Source organism: Anabrus simplex, chromosome 1 (genome assembly GCF_040414725.1).
Source record: "Anabrus simplex isolate iqAnaSimp1 chromosome 1, ASM4041472v1, whole genome shotgun sequence".
Classification (NCBI taxonomy): Eukaryota; Metazoa; Arthropoda; class Insecta; order Orthoptera; family Tettigoniidae; genus Anabrus; species Anabrus simplex.
The window spans coordinates 892006780-892032881 of NC_090265.1; the positions used below are offsets into that span (position 1 = coordinate 892006780).

The 26102-nt window shown below is 37.2% G+C and overlaps 1 protein-coding gene across 1 annotated transcript in view; it reads left to right on the forward strand.

Annotated features, from left to right (window-relative positions):
* Positions 1 to 26102, forward strand: part of aux (cyclin-G-associated kinase) — a 487932-nt gene that overhangs the window by 422289 nt on the left and 39541 nt on the right. The window contains exons 22-23 of the mRNA XM_067136097.2: positions 14606 to 14759; positions 14844 to 14998. Of these exons, the coding sequence (XP_066992198.2) occupies positions 14606 to 14759; positions 14844 to 14998 (309 nt within the window). The remainder of the gene's footprint in view (positions 1 to 14605; positions 14760 to 14843; positions 14999 to 26102) is intronic.

Genomic DNA, 26102 nt, shown 5'->3' on the forward strand with positions numbered 1-26102 from the left:
ATCTATGACAGGCCTAAAGCCACCCTGTGGTTTAGGGACAAGAAATATGGGAGAAGAATAAGCATATTTAGAGGGATGTATTACACTATCAGCAAGCATTTGATTGTTAATAGCCTTAAGAGCTTTCATCTTAGGAGGCGTCAACCGATACGGAGAACGAACAGGTACATTGTCAGTTACTTCAATTTTATATTCCAGAACATTGGTTACGCCTAACTTATCTGAGAATACATCAGGAAATTTATCACAAAGATTGCTAAGTTGGTTGGCTTGATCGTCAGGCAAATGATCAAAGTCAAAAGCTTTGGGTTCACCCGTGTCTTCAGAAACAGCATTTACATAAGGAAGAATAGGGGAATGATTACACAAGGTAAAGATCCTAATGGAAAATTTAAACTGGAACTCATTGTACTGAAGGTCCAATATCATACCAGTTTTGGCAATAAAATTTGCACCCAGAATGAAAGGACAGAATAAATCTTTCGCCACTAGCACAGGCATTTTCCACGTGAAATTACGGATTCTGATTTTGACATTCAGACATCCTATCACATTCAAGGAATTAAAGTTAGCCGTATGGCAGGTTAAAGATACAGGTTTTAAAGAAGGGAACTTACAAACAGATTCATGGAGTAATTCCAGTTTTCACTCATCAAGGCGAGGCTACTTCCAGAATCAACCAGAGCACAGACAGGCTCATTGTTCACGTCTAAGCATATGTAAGGTATCTTACAAAGAGGGATACCAGAAATACCACAAGATTGCAGAAAATTGACACTAGGTTCAGATTGAAGCTTACCATCAGCTGCAGGATTGTGTAAGTCATCTAACCGACAGCGATTACAGACAAAACATGAAGCTACACTATGAGATTTTGCAGTAAGTCATCTAGAATTGCCATTACCAGAACGCCCAGAGCTGGAAGAATTGCGAGGACACTGCCTAGAAAAATGTCTATTTGACCCACAGTATCTACAAGAATTATTCGGGGAAGAAACTCTACCCACATTAGGGTTTGAATTGCCTAAGGGCCCAATCTTAGGACAATTCTGCTGGAATGATCAGTGGAGCCACAACTATAGCATGCTCGCGAATTACATGGCTTGGAAGAAAAGGAAGCGGTATAGTGACCTGAGAAGACATGCTCATGGGAGGAGGAGCTAAAGCAACGCGTAGCTGGTTGGCATACCTAATGCCCTCTGCAGAAACAGTGATAGCTTCCAACTGAGCAAAGGTAGCTGGTCGCGGTGAAAGAGCAAGATACGACCGAAAGACCCTCAACAATGCTAGCAACCATTTGAGACTCTGAATAGTTGAGCATAAAAATCTTAGCATTGAACTTAATGTCCTGAATATATTCAGACGTTTCATTCAAATGCTGCACTCGGAAATAATACTTTTGCACCAAAGAAGACAATGCACGGGAAGGATTAAAGAACTTGAGTACATGGGCATGAAACTGGTCCATTTCCACCTTTCAGAAATGGCTCTTATGATGTGCTCAAAGAGCTCCAGATACATGTGGATATAAGACTTGGAAGAAATTGTCACAACTTAAAACGAGTATACAATATCCTGATCTTTAAATTCTACCAAGAAACCTAGAAAGGAAATGATCTCATCAATTGAATTAGCGGTGAACTTCGATACACCCTTAAATACAGCAGTTAATGGGTGAGTTAAATTAGGAAAAATTTGAGAAATAGCAGGTGTAGTAGGTGCCTGAGAAGGACTACATTGGTTCTGGGAAGGAATCATATTTGCATAGTAATCTTGGTTCAGACGCCCTTGGGAAAAGTTTGGAGTACTGAAAGTGAGGTTAGGACTGCAGTTAGATTGCAACAAAACCGGCGCAGATATTCACATCTGCAAAACATTTTTGCACATTTGAGAAACCACCAAAGCGTTTGATACAGGTGACACTTGGACGTGGGGATATCTTTGTATTATTGGAAGAGAAACAGGTTAGGTTGCAACAGAAGGTTGAGACAAAGACACAGTTGAATTAACAGATGCCATAAGAATAAGAGACATACCAACTTGTGTAATAGAACCATTACTGGTATTACTCACGGGCAGAGAAGCACTTGTAAATATAGCAGAAGATTGCAGGGGAAAATTATCACAAGTTACCACTGTACTAGTTTGTGAAGCAGTCGATACAGAGATAGTCTCACTGTCACAAGATTCGAACGGAGATGATACATGAATTACATAACTGGAGCTAGGCAATGCATTGCATTCCAGCAGGCCTACTATTTTATTGAAAATGCCAGAAAACTGTGATAATAACAATTCACACTCCTGTCGCTCGTTTGCAAATAAATTAAGAGCTAACAGGTCGCGAATCCTGTCCATGTAATGCTGGACTTGGGCTTTCACACGTGTTAATTGAGCATTAGGCGGTTCAGAGGAGCCAAAAGACAAAAGAATAGCTTCAAATTCGGTAAGTTTATCTCTAACGATTGTCAAAGATGCGCACACTTAATCTGTTGATAACTCGGGGACTGATACCGGTATATTAAGCGATTGCTTTAAGGGGCTCGTGTCATCTCTAACCCTTCCTGTCGAATTCAATTTATGAATACGAAGTTCGTAAACTAATTCCTCCTCCGTCAAATGGAAAAGGACAGGGATAGCACGAGACATGTTGACCAAACAACACTACGAGATAATACTTAAATTTTAGGTTATAATCACCATCAATTTCCCTTCTTCAGCAACCAAAGGCTCTGCTAACATTATGTAACCTTTATGGTGTACACAATCACAAATGAAACATGATAATAATAATTAAGGTTATGAGGTAGACTAAAATTTTTCATACGCCATCAAACAATATTGAAAACATACACGCGTTTAGCACATGAAAACAACAACCAGTAACAATCAGGATTGGCAACATGACGACTAAGGAACGGAGATGAGAAGCAGTTGGAACCATACCCAAGGCATTGAAGGTATTGGCAGTGTTGGTGAAGCGAAATTAGTGGTGATTCAATTTAAATACAATTTACTGAATTGATAATCATGATAAAAATAACATTACAATCAGAACTTGCAATAATAATAATAATAATAATAATAATAATAATAATACACTGAACGTACAAACTTCCATGACGCAAAGTTAACATAATTTCAAGAAGAAACCTTACACTGAACGTACAAATTTCAAGGTGCTAATTTTTAGTAACATACAGAATTAAATAGTAAATTTACAACCCTATTCCACTGCAAAGTAAGAGTACACGCTCACAAGGAAGGAAGGAAAAGCTGAGGAACATCTTAGCACAGAGCCTTTTTACGAGGCAACCTTTTCAAAAACACTTCTGAATAAGAAACTTGTCCTAAATGAGAGTATGCTAAGGGGACACGGATTTATGAGAGGCAGCCCCGAGGGGGAAATTTACAATTTACATATTTATACAATTTACAACCAAAGAAAACTGGAATTGAATTTTATTAAAACAATTATGAAACCAAAAGGGAAAGGGAACTGCCTCTAAACAAAAATGATATGACTAGCCGCAAGTGCTAAGTCATATGAAATTAATTTTGTCGACTGAGAGAAAAACGGGTAAGCTCCGGAGTTAAAGAAAAATTGAATACGACATTTGGAAATTACTACTCGAAAGAAGAAATAGACAGTGCTTACCTTACAGGGAGCCAAGAGACCCATCGCCTTTAGAAGGCAACCTCTCCCATCGCTGGTTAAACAAGTAAGACAGCCAGAATAAGCCTGGCTCTGGCCAAGAGCTCCGTGGCCGGAAATGGTGAAATTATGAAAAGACCAATGAGTGCGCCGCATTTCTAATTTTCGCCAATAAGAAATTGTTTTATAATGGCCAGTGAGAGCCCAGAAAAAAACTGCTGACAAAATACCGCATGTAGCTTCGAGAAATTTCCAAACTGATGCAACCAGAAATTTCTCGAAGCATCCTACCACATGTGGCACGTGTACAACTCAGTATCCCAAAAGTTTTTTTATCTTACCTTCAGATGTTCATAAGACCTAATAAAAATTTTCACAATAAGCACATAAATTTGAAGAAGTGTCAAATTAATTAAATAACCCTAGATATCATTACATACAGAGAACATAAAAAAACCACACCAAGTTCCCTATTAAATATTACACACACAGTCACTTTCTTTTTTAGAGTACCACACATAAACATACAATCACTACAGTAAGAAAATTGTAGTGTCATTTATAGGCTTCTAAAAGGCCTTCGATTCGGTGGACAGAGAGACCTTGGATAAGATCATTAGGGAATTTGCAGTCAATACCAAAACCGACAAATATATTCAAAGAGTCTCTAATAGGCACAACCTCAAAGGTAAAATTCTTTGGGCATATCTTGCAGTCATTTGAAATGAAGACAGGCGTGAGGCAAAGCGATGGATTATCTCCGCTCCTATTCAGCTTTGTCCTAGAAAAGATAGTGAGAATATGTAACTCGGAACTCGAACATCAAGGGATATAATCCTGATCTGTCCAGGAAGAAAATCAGGAGGGATTAAAGTCAACTGCTTGGTTTTCGTTGACGACTTTGCTATACTATCAAAGTTCAGAGATCGCAACCATCCAGATTAACCTTGGAAAGAATCACCAGCCATACAGGACTGAGGATCTCGGCAGAAAATACCAAATTCATGACGAACATCAAAGTTGGTTCAAAATTCCTGGAAACAGAGATAGGATGGATAGAAAGGGTGAAGAAGTTCAAGTATCTTGGTGAGACCGTACAGGAGAATGGACTAGAAAAAGCTGTAGTGGAAGATCAGATCCCAAAAATAGAGAGAGCATACGGCTTGACAAAAAACATCTACAATAAGAAGTGCTTATCGTGGAATTCCAAATTAAAACATTACAACATCATGGTCAAAACACAATGCCTGTATGCCAGTGAATGCTTGTCCATGAACCACCAGCTGGAGAAGCTAGAGGTCCTGGAAAGAAGAATCCTTAGAAAAATTATGGGAGCTGTCCAAACTGAAATTAGATGGAAACTTCGGTGCAACAAAGAAGTTTATCAGAAGGTGGAAAGAATCCGAGACCATGAAGAAAAGGAGACTGGCATTTCTCGGACATCTGTACAGAATGAATGCAGACAGACTTACCAAACAGATATTTGATTACTTCTCGAGAAAAAAGACCACTACAGCATGCAGTAATGAAACGAAGGAGGATATGGAAAGGATAAGTATCTCGGAAGTCCAGCTGTTAGAAAGGAATATGTTTAGGAACACAGTGAAGAATTAGGAAGGGATTTAAGCCACAGGAAGAACTAAGAAGACCGGAAGAGCCTGGACAGATGAACAACGGAAGCAGGCCAGCAAACGCATGGAGTATTGCACACAGAGAAAACACTGCACAAAGTGAAAGAAATTAAGTTGTAGCATGATCCTTAATGGTATAATCTGTATTATAATAATCTGTTATTACATGGTTTTGTCTCGGGTATAATTAATTAAAAAATTAAATGATCCTTTTTCTGAGATCATCTGTTATTACATGAAGCCCACCTGATGGCCATGATCGTTATGGCATGAAGTCTGTATGGTCTGACATCATGGTTAACCGGTTCAAGTCCAGTTGATTGAAAACATTTCACCATCGGAATGTTGGCCAGCAGGGTACGGGAGATGTTGGTATACATTATCCTTACTAGAGAAACAGGAAACGGTGCAACCACCATAGAAAACCAATCAGAATGCAGAATTCACCTTCAAATTTCACATTCACCAATTACAGTTTTCAAAGCTATTGTCGACACTGACAGCTGTGCCGGTTGCACCCTGGTAACATTGAAGTTTAAGCTCTCTCTCTCTCTCTCGTATCAGTCACATTCCCATGATTTTGTTTTATTTTGGTTAGGTAATTTTCTTCCTTTCTCTTTTAAATATTCCCCCTTTAACCCCTTTACAGATAGATACGACTTGCTTTAATAATGCTTTAATAACATCAGGATATTCTTAACTTATAACCAGAGCCCGGAAGTTATGCAAAATGCCTTTTTTACGTGCATTGATGCAAGTGTAATAGACTAGTATAACTTGGAAACAATATTCTCTAACCTGTGGGTAAATAGTGGAAATATCAAGCTCAATTTATTATTATTATTATTATTATTATTATTATTATTATTATTATTATTATTATTATTATTATTATTATTATTATTATTATTATTATTATTATTATTATTATTATTATTATTATTATTATTATTATTATTATTATTATTTACGTAGTTGTGTACAAACTTTATTTGGTTTAAATCGTGGTTGTATTATTTGTTAGGATATGTCATGAAACATCTGCTGTATGTATATTCATATGAGTTTATTTAATGTAAGAATGCTTAATTAATAGTCTTCTTCTTCATCCATTCCCTTTTCCAGATTCTCTCTGGGTAGGGTAGTGTACCAAACCCCTCCACTTTACTCGATCTTTCCACTGTTCCTCTTCTAGTACTTTAATGCTATTGAATCCTATTTGCAATACAGTCCACAACACAGCTCCTCCATCTCATTGTAGGCCGTCCCCTAGGCCTCTTTCCAGTCTCTGTATCCATTGAATGTTCTCTTTGGTATTCTTTCTCCTAGCATTCTCATCAATTATCCAAACCATTTTAGCTGTACTATATCAGTTTCTTCTTGAAGTTTACACATTTCCACGCTTATCCTTATTTCTTCATTTCATATTCTCTCTAGTCTTGTCTTTCCCTGTATGCTCCTCAAGAACCTCATTTCAGCTGCTTGTATCTTTCTTTGGTTCTGCTTAGTCAACGTCCAGGCTGCTGAAGCATAGGTCAGTATAGGTTTATAATAGGAAGACTATAAAACCTTCTTGCACTTCATTGGCACATCTTTCTTCTATACAATGTCTCTCATGCACTGGTAGAAACTCGCAGACTGCTGAATTCTTAAATTAATTTCTCCATCCAAATTTCCATCTTGTGACAACACGCTGCCCAAATATTTAACATTTTTCACTACTTCAAGAGGTTCATTTCCTATTTTTATCACTTCCCTGAATTTTCTGTTACCTCTCATCATGATCAAAGTCTTGCTTTTCGCAGTACTAATCTTCATTCCAAAATTTCTTATCTCCTCATTCCATAAATCCACTTGTGTCTGTATTTCCTCTTCATTATCTCCCCAAACTACAATGTCATCAGCAAAGAGCATAGACTGTACTTGCTCACCCATCATCTCCTTGATATTATGTTGAATTCTATCCATGATGAAAATTAAGAGTAAGGGAGACAATACACTTCCCTGTCTTAAGCCTGTCTCAACTCTGAACCATTCAGTTTGAGCCAATTTGGTTCTAACACAGCTTTTTGCAATTTTGATACAATGATACAATACATCTGCATTGTTTCACTTCCAACCTGTGCCTCTGATGACAAGTGTACTGTAATTAACAGTATGCAATTTATTATTACCTGTATATATCCACTGCAATATTGTGCAACACACGACGGTAATAGTTCGGAACAACGTATCTTTGGCTCTAGAGAATTACAGAAAATTTCTTTTATTGTAAATAGGTTATTGGAGACTCTTGAAATTATGGGAAAGCATGTTGTGTCATATTCTTCTAGAAGACTGGCCAGGCAACGTATATAATAAGGCAGTCTTGAGGATAGAGAAGAGTTGTTTAATACGAGTTGTGCAAGTCATCGAGTATGTGAATTCATGTTGTGATTGGTAGTATGTTGACATGCTATTGTGGCAGTCTTCTTTTCTACTTCTTTGTAGTAGTGTTTTGTTTCCAGATGGCAGTTTATTATGCCTGTTTGTATCATATGTATATATAATTTGTAAATAAAATAGTGTGCACAAGTGACAGCATTTTGTGTGCGTCTTTGTGGCTACAACAGCATGTTTATATGGAAATGTCAGATAGAAACAAATATATTTCCGTACATTTGGAAACTGTAGGACCCATTATTATTTTGCCTTTTTTGCCTATTTTAGCTTCTGTTGCCTATTTGATAGTTTAATGCCTTTTTTGAATTGTTGGGGATATTTTCTGCTGCTATTTATTAATCATTTAACTGGAAGAAAAGAAAATTTGATTCCAATATACTGTGTTAATAATACAGAAGACTATTTCATTTTAATAGATAAAAAATAACATTTACGCAAACAATATTTTAATATTTCACAAATCTCTACCGAAAACTCACTCCACAAGCCAAATGAGAGTTGCAAGGTCCCATCCCTGCTACGTAAAATTAAGCCATGGTGGTGGTTATTGTTTGAAGAGGAAAAGCAAGTTGGTAACCACCTTCTATTAACACTAATCAGAAGAAAATGGAATAGGTCTCACACTTAGAAAAATGAAGATATTGGCAAAAGAAAGGGAAGGGCCACGAAGGGTGTGAAAATGATAAATTCCCTAATCCTCGGAAAACCTAATAGCGTCTGAAATGAACAGAAGTTGATCAAGGGAGTTCGGGTATGAAAGATAACAGTGAGGAACCTGACACAAGTAATTGGGAGCATCGTCAGACTCAGCCATACTCCCGAGCTGAGAGCCCCTTGTCCCTCTTTTAGTCACCTCTTACGATAGGCAACGGTTACTGTTGATGTTATTCTATCACCTCCACCCACAGCGGGATGTAAAAGTAAGTAGTAAAATGTGATGCAGATGTGTGTTACGTAGCTTACATTAAACCAAACCAAACCCCATGGCACTACAGCCGTTGAAGGGCCTTGGCCTACCATACAACCGCTGCTCAGCCCGATGGCCTGCAGATTACGAGGTGTCGTGTGGTCAGCACGACTAATACTCTCGGCCATTATTCTTGGCTTTCTAGACCGGGGCTGCTATCTCACCGTCAGATAGCTCCTCAATTCTAATCACATAGGCTGAGTGGACCTCGAACCAGCCCTCAGGTCCAGGTAAAAATCCCTGACCTGGCCGCGAATCGAACCCAGGGCCTCCGGGTAAGAGGCAGGCACACTACCCCTACACCACGGGGCCAGCAGCTTACATTAAACCATCTTTATTATTTTAGTGCCCATTTTTGTCATTATAAATGCCTATTTAAATTATTTTACTGCCTATTTCCTAAATTTTAAGTGCTTATTTGCCTGTGTATTTTAGGCAAAATAAATGCCTGAACTTCCGGGCTCTACTTATAACCAGGGAACGGATTTATATGTACTAATAATTATTGAAATATATACATATTGTACCAGGAAATGATTATGGGGCCAGAGCATGGGAAGGATCTCAGGTAGTGTTCGGTTTCTTATTGGAGCAGGTACAGAGATGGATAGTATCGCAGGGCGAATAATAGATGGTAAAATCTTTTTTACAATATTTATTAAAAATATTCATAAAAATCACCCTGCAGTTGAATCGTCAAACTCAAATTTTCAGTCAATATTTCCAAAACTGCAAAATAAAATATCGATGCTGTTTTATTCAGAGACATCCACTTGATTAAAAATGTCCAAAATAAATATCACTCTTTTAGAGATTTTAAACACCCTACAGTTCATCTAAGATCTTTGAAATGGATTTAAGTACCAAAATAACACTTTGCACATTGAATTTCATTAAGTCCATCACTTGTGATGCAAACCTACAGTTTTTCTAATATTTTTGAACATAATATTAGCACACACTTCCATGAATATGTTGATAATTCAAATAAAAATATTTGATCACTTACAGTTCATCTAAGTTGAAAAATAAAATAGTGCACTTGCAAACCCTACGAGTTCATCTACGTGAAATTACTTCAAGTTAGAAATGATTTTAAAAAGGAATTTACAGATCAAAAGCAAGACATGAAACTTTCCTGAATTATTATAAATAGCAAGCTGAAATTCACACAAAGCACTTTTCTGTTGCTGGAGCACTATGATTAAGTGAGTGCTTTGTTAAAAGTCAGTCGGTGGGATTACTCACTCAAAATATGAGAAGATCACCTGGAATCTGCTTGTAAGTGTTGGTGTTGTGCTGTCCTGCGGCTTGGTGTCTGGAACATTCTGCAGCGTGCAGCCAAGGCTCGAACTCGGCACCAGCAGCGTAACAAGCCCGTTCAGTGAAGATACCACGTTCGTATCCCTCGTCGACGTCCCTCGATGGGTACCATGATCGAAGAAACCACGTTAATCCCACGTTGAAACGACATTCGATGCAGCAGAATCTCACAATGCTTTGCCAAGATTTCCGATGTTCTTTTAGAGATACTGTCGGAACACGGAAAGTTCAATTGGCATTATAGAGCTTTCAATTATCACTAAGATTGATAATTATACACCGACACAAGTCTCAATGCACAGTTCGTATTCTCACATTGGTTTTACGGTGTTGAATATGTGACTTAGAATATCACAGTCTATACTACAGTATGATTTGGAAGTCAGGTTAATGAAGTAAGGATTTACAGTCGTTTTCAACACGGAAAACACAGTTTACGGAATTAGTATTTAACAGTGTCACAGTTCATAAGTCACTGATTATATCTGAGGTTCAACTGTAGAATAATCATCACAGTCCATAAAACACTGGAAAAAATGTCATTAACAACAGCCTCTACAACAGTCTCTGGAATAATACTGTTCATAGATTAAGAAGATTTTATGACTGAATTTGCACAACACAAGTCCGTACGACTTAACATTGTCATAAAATGTTCTTAATATTTTTTAGTTTCTCGGAGTAGTGATCGAAAGTTTGAGTAAATGCACGAAAAAGTAGTCACTTTTAGCCTAGCTATTTGTTGAATGTTTAGTGGAAAAGTATCTCACATAGTTCGCAATTGTACTAGTGTAGGAGAAATGTGTCTCAGAATCATTAAAATGGTCACAAATTAGAAGTTTAGTTTATCACACGCAATGTCTTAGAATACTGTCACAGTCAATGATAAAGTTCAGAATTACATGAAAATGACAAAGTCCACAATATCGTTTACTGATAAATGAAATACTTGACACTTCAATTCACAATTTCTATTATACTTCACTCGGTTAACACACTCCTAAATATTATATAACGACGATTTAGTCAGAGAAAATTTAGAACATTTCCTTCGTCGCAACGCGGCAGGAACTTTACTTGCGATGGAGCATACTGTCCTTCTGTCATAATCGCAGAACACACACTGCACACTGGCTATACGCTCAGTTCATTGACCTATTAATACCTGGCTGCGAGCAGCGCTCGGAATCAGGTGATGAAGGGGTGATGATACTTTCCAAACTTTAACTTGTTATATCTTGGAAACCACTGGATGGATTGATCTCAAATTTGCAGGGATTTACTTTCAGAATATTGGCTACAATTTAGTGTTGGTCTCATGTTAAATTGATCCAAGCATTAAAAAGTTCAAAAACTAGTTTCGAGGGAATTCTGAGGGGAGGGAAGCTACAGGCAGTGCTGACGTCACTTGACTTTGCTTCACTTATGTGGTCTCCCGCACGCAGTGCAGTGAGAATGAGAACATTCTCTCCCACAGCTGTTCATGTATCGGGACTTAGCCGTTCGCTCATGTATAAAGATTTATAACTCGTATGTGCCAGGGCCTATGCCTTCCTGGTACAATAAACATTTAGTTATTTTTATTGATATATGGAATTATACTGTATATCGACTTCAAATTACACATATAACATTAATTTCTATTTAGTATCAAAGTTCAAAGAAGCTAAACAAAGTAGATCTACATGCAACATAATGTTGCACTTCTCATTTTAATATATTTGAAGAACACTCAATCTTTTATTCTCTGTTGTCATAACAATGGATTACAAAATGTACTTTTAAGTGCTGGAAAGTGAATCTTCTCCTATTATCTCTAAGGACAGATTTATACTGACTGAAACTGCATTCAACATCAGAAGAGGTAATGGGGGCATAATTCAACTTCACAATATCTGCTGGGGTTAAATCCAATCTCAATTTTACACTTAAATCTCCTCACAGCATTGCAGCAACCTTTGTCATTTCTTCATATGCAGGGTTCTTTGAAAGTACAGTGGCCATCTTCATGTTTGCTACATTTGTAACTTTACCTGTACCACAATTTAGTTGTTCCACAGTTTTATTCACAATTTCACAACATTCACAACGTGAGAGATGCAAGTTTTGGAGCCTTTTCAGTGTTTTTGTGATGCATGAAAAATTATGCTGAATGTAACATAGGTCATTTCTCACACTTGTATCGCAGACAACTGTTTTCACGGCTTCAAATGAGGCTGCATCTTCAGAGTCCATGGCATGCAGAACATTCTTATTACAGTCTATATATTCAACATAATATTCAACCGCTTGCAGCCACATACCCTACCTAGTTAGAATCAGGTTAGGCGGCAATGTAATCTCTGGGTACATTTCTTTCAAAAGATGAAGTTTTCTGTGGGCTTTGAGAAAAACATTTTTCACTGAGTAAGTCAATAAATCTACTTTGGGGTAACTGCCTCTTATCACTTCTGCCAGACGATGAAAGGCATGTGCTACACATGTTAAATGAGTCATCTTAGGATATACAACACATAATGCTTCTCCAGCTTTTATCATATAAGGTGCAGCATCTCTAATAAAAAGTAACACTTTATTATACTTAACACCCTGTGGCCAGAGGATACCCAAAGCCTCATTGAACAGTTTTGCTATAGTTTTGTTATCACACTTTTCTAGAACATCACAGTGTAAGAGAATCTGTTTACAATAATCTTCGCTTAACAAACCAATGATTACGTTGCCAATTAGCCTGCCTTCTTTGTCTGTTGTCTTATCGATGGAAACCCAAATTGGACCGTCTTTAATCTCTTGCCTTATCTTCCGAACAGTTTCATTGATATGGCTGAACAGTACATTTTTCTGAACGTTGACTCATCCGGGATGGATAGTTTAGTATATCTCTCACGGTATTCCCTGAAGCACTGATTATTCAGTTTGAAGAGAGGTATGTCAGCAGAGATGAGAGCAGGGCAGTGATCAGTGTTGAACTCGAACATTACACTGGAAGTTGCTGGTTGTGTCAGAAACAACTGTCTCTGCTTGGAATCTCATTGTTTGTTAGCCTGGTGTTTACTGATTGAAACGTGCTGTTGCACAAGGAACCTTTGAGTAGATGTCATTTGATAAACCATCTTTAAATTCTGATACGTAACTTTTCAACTTTGAACTGGTTGACTGAGCTACTTTAGGCATATTGCAACAACGTTAATGTCTTCAATGAATATCAATATACAACTGCGCACACTGAACGTACAAGAACACTATGATCCATCTCACTGCTAATTCAAACTGTGAATGGTAGTGAACTAGATGGAGTTATGAAGCTATCAAAAGGAATGCCCGAATTACGAACTAATCCGGAAACCACTAGCACATCGTCGATGATTGAGATTTCCCTAGTTACGAAATTCTGGCACAGGCACAGTCAATGTTATGTAATGTTGCTTATCAATGCTGTAAGTGTGATTCAGATAGTCATGGTACTGACCGGCTGAACTCCTCCACTTCTGGGCTCAACCTCTGTCTGTCTTCGCACCGCTTATCAGCTTATTTTATCTGGACAGGCATGATAATGACCTGCACATCAGTTAAAATATTGATTTTTTCAAATATAGATTTTTAATTTATTTCTCCATTATTGAGAGGACTGCTAATTTAATATAATTTAATACTGTTTAGCCAAAATATGGACTATGTTGATTTTAATGACGAAGAATATGGAACATATGTGCTAAACTCCAAAATATGGAAAATGAATACTCCATTTTTCAACGCCACACATCATGATTTGTAAAGATAATGCAAACTATAATTAATTTTAGCTTCCTAAAGAGATATGTATTTACATATAAATCCGTTCCCTACTTATAACTAAAGAAGATTGTTCCTTCCATTATATGGCCATTGGCATGCACATTAGCAACTAACCAGTTTTATTTGTGTCAACACTGTGATAATCTCTTGTATAAATGATACAGGTTTTTTAATGTATATTTTACTATTATCTATGGTGGGACTACCAGTAGAAAACAACGTCACCCTTATTCGATACAAGTGCAGTTATGAATGCAGCTACACCAAAACGATTTTCATGTTTCGTTAACCTTGTGATCTAGATTTTATTCTGGAATCCCAAATCCACTTGACCATTATCAAGTATCTAATGTTTGGACTTTTAAATGTGTACATTAGTGTATTTTCTGCATTTGTTTTTGTTTAGTTTTAACTCGGGAGGTTTTTAACCCCCTTTTATTTATGACACTGTCCTCTTGATTCCAGTTTTTATTATGAATAGCTGAGGATGGCTGCCATGTACGGTCAAAACTAGTACTATTTGAAAGTAAAACTATGTATTGATTAGGTGGAAGAATAAACTAAAATTTTTGAAAAGTAAACCTTACAGAATATTGTTCTAAACTATTATAGTTGAACTGTTACTGTCATTATACTGTTCCAAAGAGTCACGGTAATAGGAAGGAACATGTTGACGTTATCTGTATCCATATCATTGTACAAAATTTCTGACAGTGTTTTTGTCTAAAACAATAGCTTATTAACCAATAGTTTTACAAACTTTCTGAGAATTACTTTTAAAACCTTTTACAGCAAGGTATACCACAAGGCAGTACGTCACCCATGCCAGGTTATACACCTGTTGGCACACCTCATCATCAACCCAAATCCCCATGTGAACCAGCACGGGCAGATTATAGCCGTTCACATTTTGACACTGCATTGGGTGGTAAAGTGGGAGAGGCAGGTGAGGTGAATATGTCAACTTACTTTTCAGAGTAGTGTAATATATTCATTGCTTATTAAGTTTGTTGTAATTTATTTTAAACAGGTAAAGGTGTCAAAGGGAAACCTGGGGATGTTTTTGGTGATCTTCTTGGTAGTCAGGGTTATGATTTTGCATCAAAACGAGAGGCTGGACCTCGAACTATCAATGAAATGAGGAAGGAAGAGCTAGTCAAGGAGATGGATCCTGAGAGACTGAAGGTAAGGCCATTTTCGTGTGAAATGTTAATTTTCACTTTTATTTTCCCCTCACTTATAAGTGCTTCATTTATACACTCACTGACAAAAAAATAAGCTAAACACTACCTATTTCAGACAAAATTATGTTAGCCCATTTGAAACCTGGTAAAAATCAAACATTAGACATTACAACAATATGGCAGTGTATCATAAGTTAATTAGCCCATTTGAGAAGTTTCAGCGCAATAATTGATGATGATTATAGTGACAATCACAACATTCCATTAACACGAATTTGGAAATGTCGAAGTCTAGAGCTCTGCATCATTTCATACACAGTTTATTTGTCCACAACACATTTCCATGGCCTCAGTAATGGTTATTTCCACCTCTAGCCTCAGTTACAGTCATGACTGGATCAGGCATGCTCAGGATAAAATCTCGAGTGTTCTCTTGTGGTATAAGCTCCCATTTTGCCTGGAGCAACAGCCTGATGTTGACCCGGTGTGTCAGGGGAATGACTCTTGGCACGTCTCCCAAGTATATCCCAGACATGATCTACGGGGTTTAGGTTGGAACTATGAATAGGCCACAACCTGCATTAAATTCTGACTTCATCCAGATACTCACGTACACAAACAACAACGTGTTGGTGAGCATTGTTATACATCAAGATAAAGTTCTTGTTGATGACAGGTGCAAAAGACACCACACGATCCACTAAAATCTCCTCAATGTATCGATGGGCTGTCAGACTTCCATTCTTGACAAACACAAGCTCTGTGCGCGCATCAGTGGTAATCCTAGCCCAGATCATCACAGAGCGTCCAGTGAACGGTGTCCTTACAGAGAAATTACAGGGTGTATAACATTGCCAGAACCTTCTCCATACTCTCTCCATTCCATCCGGTGCCCTCAAACAGAATCTGGATTCATCTGTAAACAGCACTGAGCTCCACTGCTCCACAATCCAGTTTCGATGGGCGTTCGTGCATTGCATCCTAGAGGTACGGTGCTCACATGTAAGTAGAGGTCCTGTAGCGGGCCTCTTGGACTTCAAATCCGCTTCATGCAACCCCCTTCTTACTCTCCTTTCGTTGATGTTCTTGCCCCATACTTGCTGCAAACGATTTCTGGTCTCCACAGCTGTTGTGTGTGTCAATCGTGAAGAACTTGCATTACAAGAAAGCGACCATCATGTTCAGTAGTGCTTCTCCTACAACCACAACCGGGCCTCCTTATGTAGATTTTGTCCTCTCTGTATCTTTTAACAGTTATGTACACATTAGAACAAGACATGCCTATAACGTCTGCTACAAAGCATATGCTGTGCCCATCTTCCGCTAATGCCACGGCCCTTGCTGCGTTTTCAGGTGAAAGAACCATTATGAGCTGACTTAAAAGTGACACCAATTGTCATAGATGAGCTGTAATGTCCATAAAAATACATAGCATGAGAATTCACAACAATAAACCTCAAGACTGCTGTTTGTGCTTATTCTTGTCCAAAGGCAAAAAAAAAGGAAATATTGGTTTTGTGATTGTCACGACCAATAATCTTTATCAATTATTGTGTTGAAACTTCTCAAATGGGCTAATTATGTTATGATACATTGCCATATTGTTGTAAGGTCATTATGTGTCATTTTTATAAGGTTTCAAATGGACTAACATTAAACTTTGTCCGAAATACGAAGCGTTTCACTTTTTCTGCCGGTGAGTGTACATTAGTTCTTTCTTATATTCCAGTAATAGATCATGAAGATCTTGACAATACTTTGAGGTTCTTCATTGCCAAGTACAGTATGCGCCAAAATATGCACTACTGGAAATTATGTTAGTCTTATTGTCATTACCTTACTTATCGAGATGATAGTGTAAATGTTCAAAATGTGCTCCATTGCGCTGTAGGCAGTGTTCATAACGATCACAAAGATTTTCCAACATATTCTGAAACACAGGTTGCTGCAGAGTCCTGAAGAACGAGACGATCTTCTGACGTAATGCAGGCACAGTTTTGGGTGGATCTCGACAATTGAAAATTTGCTCCTTTAACATTCCCCACACGTAAGCATCAGGTGGTGTGAGATTGGGGGAATGTGATGGGTAGCGGAACTCAGCCCCGCGGGAAATTGCTGGTCCTGGAAAGGTTTCTTGCAGCATAGCCATAGTCTGTCGAGTGGTGTGGCAGGTCGCCCCGTCTTGTTGGAACCACTGTCTATTCATCTGCATGTTCCTGGCACGACAAAACCTTCTTAGATCCTGAATAAATGGCCTGATCACCATGTTCATATTGCGTTCCTAGTTAATAGTAAGAGCTGCACCATCATCATTCTCTATGAAATACGGACCTACCACACAGTTTCCTGACACTGCACACCAAATCATCATGCGCACACTATTTAGCGGTTTCTGGACTATAGTGTCTGGCCTCTCAAAACAAGAAAGTGGGTTGTTTGGCGATTGATAAAACCGTCCAAGTGAATGTACTTTCGTCAGAGAACCACATGTTGAACAAGAAATCTGGATCCTTGTACACCATGGCCAAAAATCGTGCACAATATTCCACCCTGACATGCCTATCATGTTCCATCAATCGTTGCCCAACCTGTATTCTGTACGGAAATCCACCTATGTCTTTAAACGATCATCAAAGTGATGTAAGGCTAAAGACTTCGCTTTGGAGGCTGCAACACCAGGTTGAGGACACGTCCATGATTTTCATTTGTGGACACAGTTACTGGCCTACCAGACCTTCCCTTGCATTGGCACAATACACTACCCGTACAATGAAATTGTTTAATAGTAGATAGCATAACTGTGTTGCTAGGCGCTGACTTATTGAAGTGTTCATAATATTGTTCCGCCACTAACTTTAAACTCGGCCCACCTTGATAACCGTTTCCGTACGAGCGAAAATAATACTCCAATATAAACACTTTTTCCTCCATCGCAAGACCCATTGTCACTTCCAATCACAGAGCACAACGTTCTTTACACAACTAACAATTCATCATGGCGATGTAACAACACGCAGATGCTCAGGCACACTGCGCGAAAATGAGTGCTGTATATTTTGGCGCATACCGTATTTCTATTCCATTTGTAGTCTTCATTTTTTGTATTAAGTATCCAACAGTTAGTTTAATGATTTAAAACCTCATTTTTTGATATTGCATATTGTTTTATGGTGTTTGTATACTTTAAAGTAGAAAATCACTTGAATTGAGGAATTCAAATTTGTTTATGTAGTTGCTACAAGGGTAGCAATGTAAAGTTGCAGGCTATCATTACTAGTGACCTTCAGTTTGTATATTTGAAGAATACGTAGTGGCTCTTACATTTTGGAATCATCCATTCTTCAAGTTTCCTTAATAATCAAGCAGGTCTTGGACAATACAATAGAACTTTGTTTCTCCATCAGCGTCGGGACTGACAGGCATGATCGCAATACAAGAAAGGTCGGATAATCATAGGAGCAATAGTATTTAGAGTAATACTGTACACTAATTAAAGTACATACAATACTGTACAATAATAAGTAGGCATACCTTAAACAATGAATGAAAAAAGTCTAATGCTCGTTTGTATGACAGATGACTTTTGAGACTGCTGCTATCCCTCTCCATTTTTCTTTTCCAGAAAACGTTGTTAGGATTGGAACAAGAATTCTCTTTAATGAACAGATGAACTAAATCAAAGGTCTGCATGGCATCTGCATTTGATATTCAGCCAGGAGATTTGTTGTTTTCATCACAGTCTTCTTTTTCAGTACTGTCTGCACTCTTGATAACAACTAAGGTCAAAGGATTTTTCCCACTTTCCAATACTTATTTTATTTATATAGCTAGTTTTTATGCGTATACAAACATGTGTCAGCTTAAATTTGAGCTAAGGAGCCGATGACCTTCCATGTTAGGCCACTTAAAACAACAAGCATCAACATCATCATCATCAGATTAGAGCTTAACATTACAAGAACATGTTTCATTCTATTTTGGAACATCTTCATCTTTTAAATAAACAATAAAAAAGACGTATATTAAGTACAAATATTGGCACATATAAAATGAGAACACTAAAGGGGATGAAGTAAAAATGCTCTTCCGTAGAAAATTTAAACACTTTTCACATCATTGCCCGCATATATAATATAGTTCATTGTAGCATTAGTCTCTAAAGGGATGAAGTTCTTCTTTCTTCTGAATATAAAAATGTTGTTGATATTATACAATGTACATTCCATTAGCATGTAATGTGTACTGAGTTTTGAATTTTAAACTATAACAATTGGAGGAAAATCCTTAAGATCAGAACCTTAGTTGATTATAATTCCTGGTTAAAAATATAGAGATGTTGGTGAGAGTCTCCCGGCCAGCCCCGTTATATTCCTCCCTCCCATATGCAATCACCCTGCAGAGCTAAGGTTCTGATCTTAAGGAGTCTCCCCAGTTGTTATAGTTTAAAATTCAAAACTCAGTACACATTACAAGTTACTAGAATGTACATTGTATAATATCAACAATATTTTTAAATTTAGAAGAAAGAAGAACCTCTACTACAAAATATATTATCAATACGAGCAATGATGTGTTCAGTATTTTAATTCTATACAGAAGAGCATTTTAACTTAATGTATCCACAAATACGCACATAAAATGCTGTCAGTTGTGTACACTGTTTTATTTACAAGTTATTTACACATATTCTCCACACGTTAATGAACCGCCATCTTGACAAACATTTGACTGTTACAGTAGCACTTCACGAGCAACTACAAACATAACCAATTCACATATTTAACTTCAAACACTCGGTTAACACGACTTCCACATGAGTCATATTAAAACTACTCAACTCTACCGTCAAGACTGTCTTTTTTATATACGTTGCGTGGCCAGGCTTTTAGCAGAATATGACACAATATGTCTTCTCGTAATTTCGAGAGTCTCCAATAGCCTATTTACAATATAAAGCATTTTCTACACAATTCGAGTTGCACATTGCGTTGTTCTAAGACTATTACAGTGTGTTGCACAATATTGCAGTGGATTATACATCATATATACAGGTAAAAATAAATAAAATTATATACTATTAATTATGTGTTCTTACATTAAATAAACTCATATTAATATATATACAGCAGATGTTTTATGACATAACCTCACAAATAATACGATCATGATTATACCAAATAAAGTTCGTACACAACTACGAGCTTGCTCTTCTCAGTTATCAATTTGGAGGGTCCGGCATACCTTGTTGATCTCCTTCTTCCAGGTGCTTCGGGGTCTTCCTGAAGGTATTTTCCCATTAAGAGATCCCTTGTATAGATCTACTGATGCTCTGTTATCCTGCATCCTCAGTACATGTCAGTGCATATTTGTACTTTGTGTAAGGGTTTTTTTTTTTTTTTTTTTTTTTTTTTAAAGCTGAAGATGTTCCAAACTGGAATGAAACATGTTCTTGTAATGTTTGACTAGAATTTAAGCTGATACATGTTGTACATGCATAAAAATATCTATAAAAATAAAATAATTATTGGAAGGTGGGAGAAATTTACTGACCTTGGGTTGACTCGGTGCCAAATATGGGATAAAAAATTAGCTAAGTTGATCTTGATAACAGTTGTGATGATCTGATTGTCATCTAATTCATCTTCCATTGTGCAATCAACATCAGTTTTAGTGGCCTGTTTTATCATGTTTAAAAGTGAAGTTCTTTTCTTGTCTTTAAGTTTTTCTTTTATTATTAGCTACACTCGTATTCTTTTGTGTTTTTAGCTAACTTTTTGTATATTTTAATATATTTTGAGCTTTTAACCTGAATAAAATAAATTTCACTTAAAAGGCTATGCCTGATTCTATTTTATTTCATTTTAGTTTATTTTTAAATAATTTTATACCAAAATAAGGCATTGCAAATTGGATCCACTAATTATATTAAATTTATAATAATTTTCCTCATCAATATCATTTTTTAAATCCTAGTTGGTGAATAAATTTAAATTTTCACCTATTTCATTTTATTTCATACCATCAGGGGCTGATGACCTAGATGGTAGTAGACCCCTTTAAACAACAACAATCATCATCAGTTTCAGCAAGTGTTCATCTCCTCAGCAATTATCTAGATAGCAATCCTTTATATTAAAAGATTTCATTGCCTCAACCAGGTTGTTGCCTTCTTATGTCTTATCTAAAATGGATGTGACATATCTCCAGCAATATCTTGTCTTTGGCACACTATTACCTCTTCATCTATGGGTTCGATGAGAGAAGTGACATCAAGCGGAAGAAATACGGCTATTAGTTCCTTTTTTTTTTTTTTAGTTCCTATTCAGGCAGATCCGATGATGCATTATCAACAAAAGGGCCATTACAGATGTATAGGGAGGTTTTTACCTTCAAATGTTGTTCACCTGCAGGCACAAACTGCTTAAAGAACCATGATTTTAAAAGGTCACTGTACATCCTGGCCAAGTTTTGATTATGATAATACGCTGGCAGGGATGACTGATATTCTTGAATGCCCTTGGTGTTCTCAATTTTCTGATTATAAAGAGTAGTAATTTATTACTAGAACTACCGTTAGCATAGCTGTATATAGCAAAAGTCTCTCTGTCCTTTTCAAATTTTGTCCCTTTCACAGTGTTGTTCCATGCAACAAAAGTTCTTTGTGGAAGCATCTTACAGCTTAGGCATGATTAATCCATATTATATATTTGATCGAGTGTTGTGTAAGATTCCTTAAAAATGTTTTCAAATTGTGGAACAAATGCACTTGAAGCTAAATCATCAGCTGATAGCTTCTTGCCTGAAATCACATTTCAAATCCCATGATTTTTTCCAGCAATGCACCAGCCTTCACTCTTTCTTATTCCAATTTATTATCTTTATATATAAAAAGCTAACTCCGACTGGTTGTAATCAACGCCCAGCCAAAACTACGTGACATAAAGAAATGAAATTTTGGGTATCCATTTATATTACAGTGTAGGTGTTCACTAAGGGAGGATTTTTGGGTATTCCATCGCCAGAGGGGTGAAAAGGGGGTGAGCTGTTTAAATGAGTATATCTATACCTCAAAAACTTGACAGTTCACAGACGTAAAAATTGCTATTTGGAATCTACTTTAAAAATAAAGAAACGTGTATTTTTTTTTGTCGTCTGATAATTCTCATAAGGGGGATGCAAAAGTGGTTCAATACCTTTTCCATACCTGCCAACTTTCCCGATTTTTGGCGGGAGACTTCCGATTTTTGAGAGTTTTTCCCGCCTACCAATTATTCTATTATTTCTCCCAATTTTAGCTTTTTTTTTTTTTTTTTTTTTTTTTTTTTTTTTTTTTTTTTTTAAATGTGTTCTCAAATCCCGCCATTTCAGCTTTGCATAAAATCAACTCCATGGTCCGTATCACACTTCAACAGATTCACAACTATTTTTTATTTTCCACCTTCCCGATACATTAGTTGCTTAAGGCAACTTATTGGTTAAAAGTGGGGTACATGTTTCATATATTATTAACATCTTCAGCCACATAACACTGTTTAGATGAAAAATTCATATATTGACGAATTATGAATGCATTTTTAAGGACACTTTCTCTCAAAGTATTGATACTTTGTCAATATATGAATTTTTCATCTAAACAGTGTTATGTCTCTGAAGATGTTAATAATATACTAAACATGTACCACTTTTAACCAATAAGTTGCCTTAAGCAACTAATGTATCGACAAGGGGGAAACTAAAAGTTAGTTGTGAATTTCAGCTTTGTAAGCAAATGGCCGGAAGTCCTTTGCTCAATGCAGCTTTCAAATGAAATATCAACGTTTATTAATGCGAGTAATGCACGCAAATGTGCGATGTTTATTGAAACCGGTATATCGATTGTAAATCTCTCGTTCTCACATTCATATCAGTCTAGTTGATTCTAGAGACTAGTAACTAGGTTTGGAGTTTTTTTTAATAATTTAGTGACAGAATTCCAAAGATAGTGACTAGTGACTTTTCTACAGATTTTAGGAGCCATTCGGAGACAATTCTGGCGAATTTTAATTATTACTTGATAAAAATAACATTGTGCTTCGCATAATCGCACGGGCGCGTGATGCAGTATATTCTATGCATTTGCTAAGTAATGGCATCTGAGTGCATGACTGATTCACACATGTGGAGCATGAGTTCATACTATTTTCGGAAGACTTTTCAGTAGACCTCGGATTTTTAGGCACTAAAATTTGTATTTTAGGTGCCTAAAATAGGCTCTCATCTATGTAAAAATAGGTTCTAAAAATATGTTTTAGGCAGCTTCAATTTTACGTATTTTAATAAGCACTTATCAATTAAAATATCATTTTTATTTTTCTAAATTGATATCTCTAAATGCATACAAGTAATAAGGCAATAACATATTACAGTAATACATATTTCACATACACAATGGTTCACCACATTTTTTATCTCTAGATAGTTAAAAGATTGAATTACAAGCACGTTACTGCCCATAATTTGATGCACAGTAAATCACTAGAGCTTTTTCTAGATTTTCTGTTGTGAAACTACACCGCTTGTCTGACAACACTAGCTTGTAGGCTGAGAAAGTACGCTCAACGTCAACAGAGGTTACAGGGCTGTATTTGAATTTTGGTACAAGACGTGGGGAGATGTCACATTCAACATTATAGGTGAGCCGGCGTAAGGTTGCACATGACAGCTGCACACAATGTTGGGCGCACGAAGCGATGTTGCCACCATAACAATAGCTGGTTGCACGACAGGTGAGATTTTACAAACACGAGAGAAATGTTTTTAATGTCATCGCGATGATACACAATGCAAATTAAATCGGCCGACAACAATCGCACTTTCAACACACCGATTAAGTTTACAATAAAATATATCATTGCACAAAATGATACGAGATGAATCTACTATGAAGTTCTTAGGCCTATTATCAAGATATTAGAAAATACAGAAGAGATCGACCGACAAGATTATCATTTTAAATACACCAATAACTGTTACAATAATGTACATGGGTGCTACCACAAAAGATTTCGGATAAAATCTATTAAATGTATGATAATTCAGAAACCTTCTTCACATTGGTAGAGACTCAATACCCTCCAGATCACTGCCATCACTACCGTCGCCTTCGTTGTCATCATCTAGGCAAATCATCAACTCCTGACAGGCACTGATGATGCCATCTATTGCCGTTGCGGAGATTTATTTTGCGACATGGCTAACTTTCTTTTTTCAAGAAGCCGCATCCAAATGAGCAATTCCCTCCCGGAACAGTCTTTCTACTTCAGTAATTGTGAAGGACTTGTTACTTGTGAGTATGTAATATTTCACTTCACTCCTCACCAACTCAATAAGGTTGTAGTGACAGTAGTATGGTGGCAACCTAACAACCTCGTGCCCTTGCTCCTTCGTTACCTTGTTGACTAAATACGGCGGTGAAACTGGTTTGTTTTGTTTCGCCAGTAAATATAAAGCTAATTTAGTCATACCCTTAATATGCGCCAGGATATTTCTTGCTTGCAGTCATTCCACCAACAGTGCAGTTCTTTACGGGTGCTCGAAGTAGGGGTATTGTCCATTATTATGGTGTGGTAAGGTGCATTATCTATTACAATCGCAGAAGGGCCTTTGGACTGTTGCAGGAGCTTCTTAAACCAATCTAAAAAGCGAACAGGGGTCCATATCTTTGTGATTATCACTGTTTTTTTTTTTTTTTTTAGATTGGAACATTAGAACACCACTCTTCACAAAACAACCGGATGAACTTGCACACGCTATTATTAATCTCGCGCCTCTCCCAGTCGGTTGATTACCGAGCTTGTAGGACTGCCATTAGTCTTAGATTTAGCAATGCACTCCCCAGCATTCACCCACGTCTCATCCAACCACATTACCTCGTGGAGATCCTTACCGACAAGTTTATTCAGAAAAATACTCCTAGCGGTCATGATGTACGACTTTTCAAGCAGCACTTTTCTTCAGTTCAGTTTTTTTATATTTGAAACCTATGGCTCGCAGTACCAATTTTAAGGAAGTTTTACCCCCGGAAAAACATTTTTCTGCCTGAGGGAGACTAATAATTTCCCCATGATAGGGTATTCCTTCCTGCTGTAATAATTGTATATGTGTTTCTTTATGGCATCAGCCTAAAACAAATCAATTCCTGTTACAGGAGATGGTTTAATTCGTTTCGTTTCTTTCCCGGAGTTCTAAGAAAAACGTCCCCACTATCAGCCCCATTTCCGTTACTGCTAGGTTCTCCAGTCCCTTTTTCCTTCAGTTTCTGGAGGTGAATACCTTTCTGTATAATAGTAAGCTTTGAAAGCCCTAATGTTTGACTTGTATGTTCCACAACTTGACCTGCAGGAACAGAAGAATGACCATGATAAGCGTACGAATTCCCTCTCCCTCTCGTAAAACTCGTGACTTCTCCGCATCAATTCACATGCCTGACTATAAGGGGGACTCCTTGGCGATTCATCCCTGTGTTGTCGTTTCAGTGACATCGCACTGCACTAGTTAAAAAACTTCACAATTATCTCACACAGAAAAACACCACTTTCATCAACGTGCAAATGACACCTGACCACGTGCTAGGGACGACAAACGGCAACACTTCAATACGTAAGTCAAGGTAGTTGTAGATGGCAGCACTATACTAGCCAGATTGCCAACAACCACCAGATGAAAATAATTCATCTTTATTTTACAACTCACTTAAACATGACATTTTTAAAAGATCCTCTTGTTTTTGTAAGTAAATGGAAGATTATACACATTAGACGAAATTAAATACAATCTTACGTGTATAAAATGCGTAACTGTATCAGACATAAAAAGTAGTGGATATTGGATATGTCGTTCTGATTGATGGGTGACATTCTTCAATTATTTATTGTAGTTGTGCCAACATGAACTACAACTGTCAAGTGCAACCTTGTGCCGGCCCGCCTATACCTTTGCCAATCAAAACATCAGCCACAGCACGAAGCGTTGACAGTCCTGGGTTCTTCTGTAGTACTTTATTAAGCTTGTCCTGAATTCTGTCCCCAGCGGGGCCTGGAGCTAAGCTGATTTTTTCTTTCACCTCT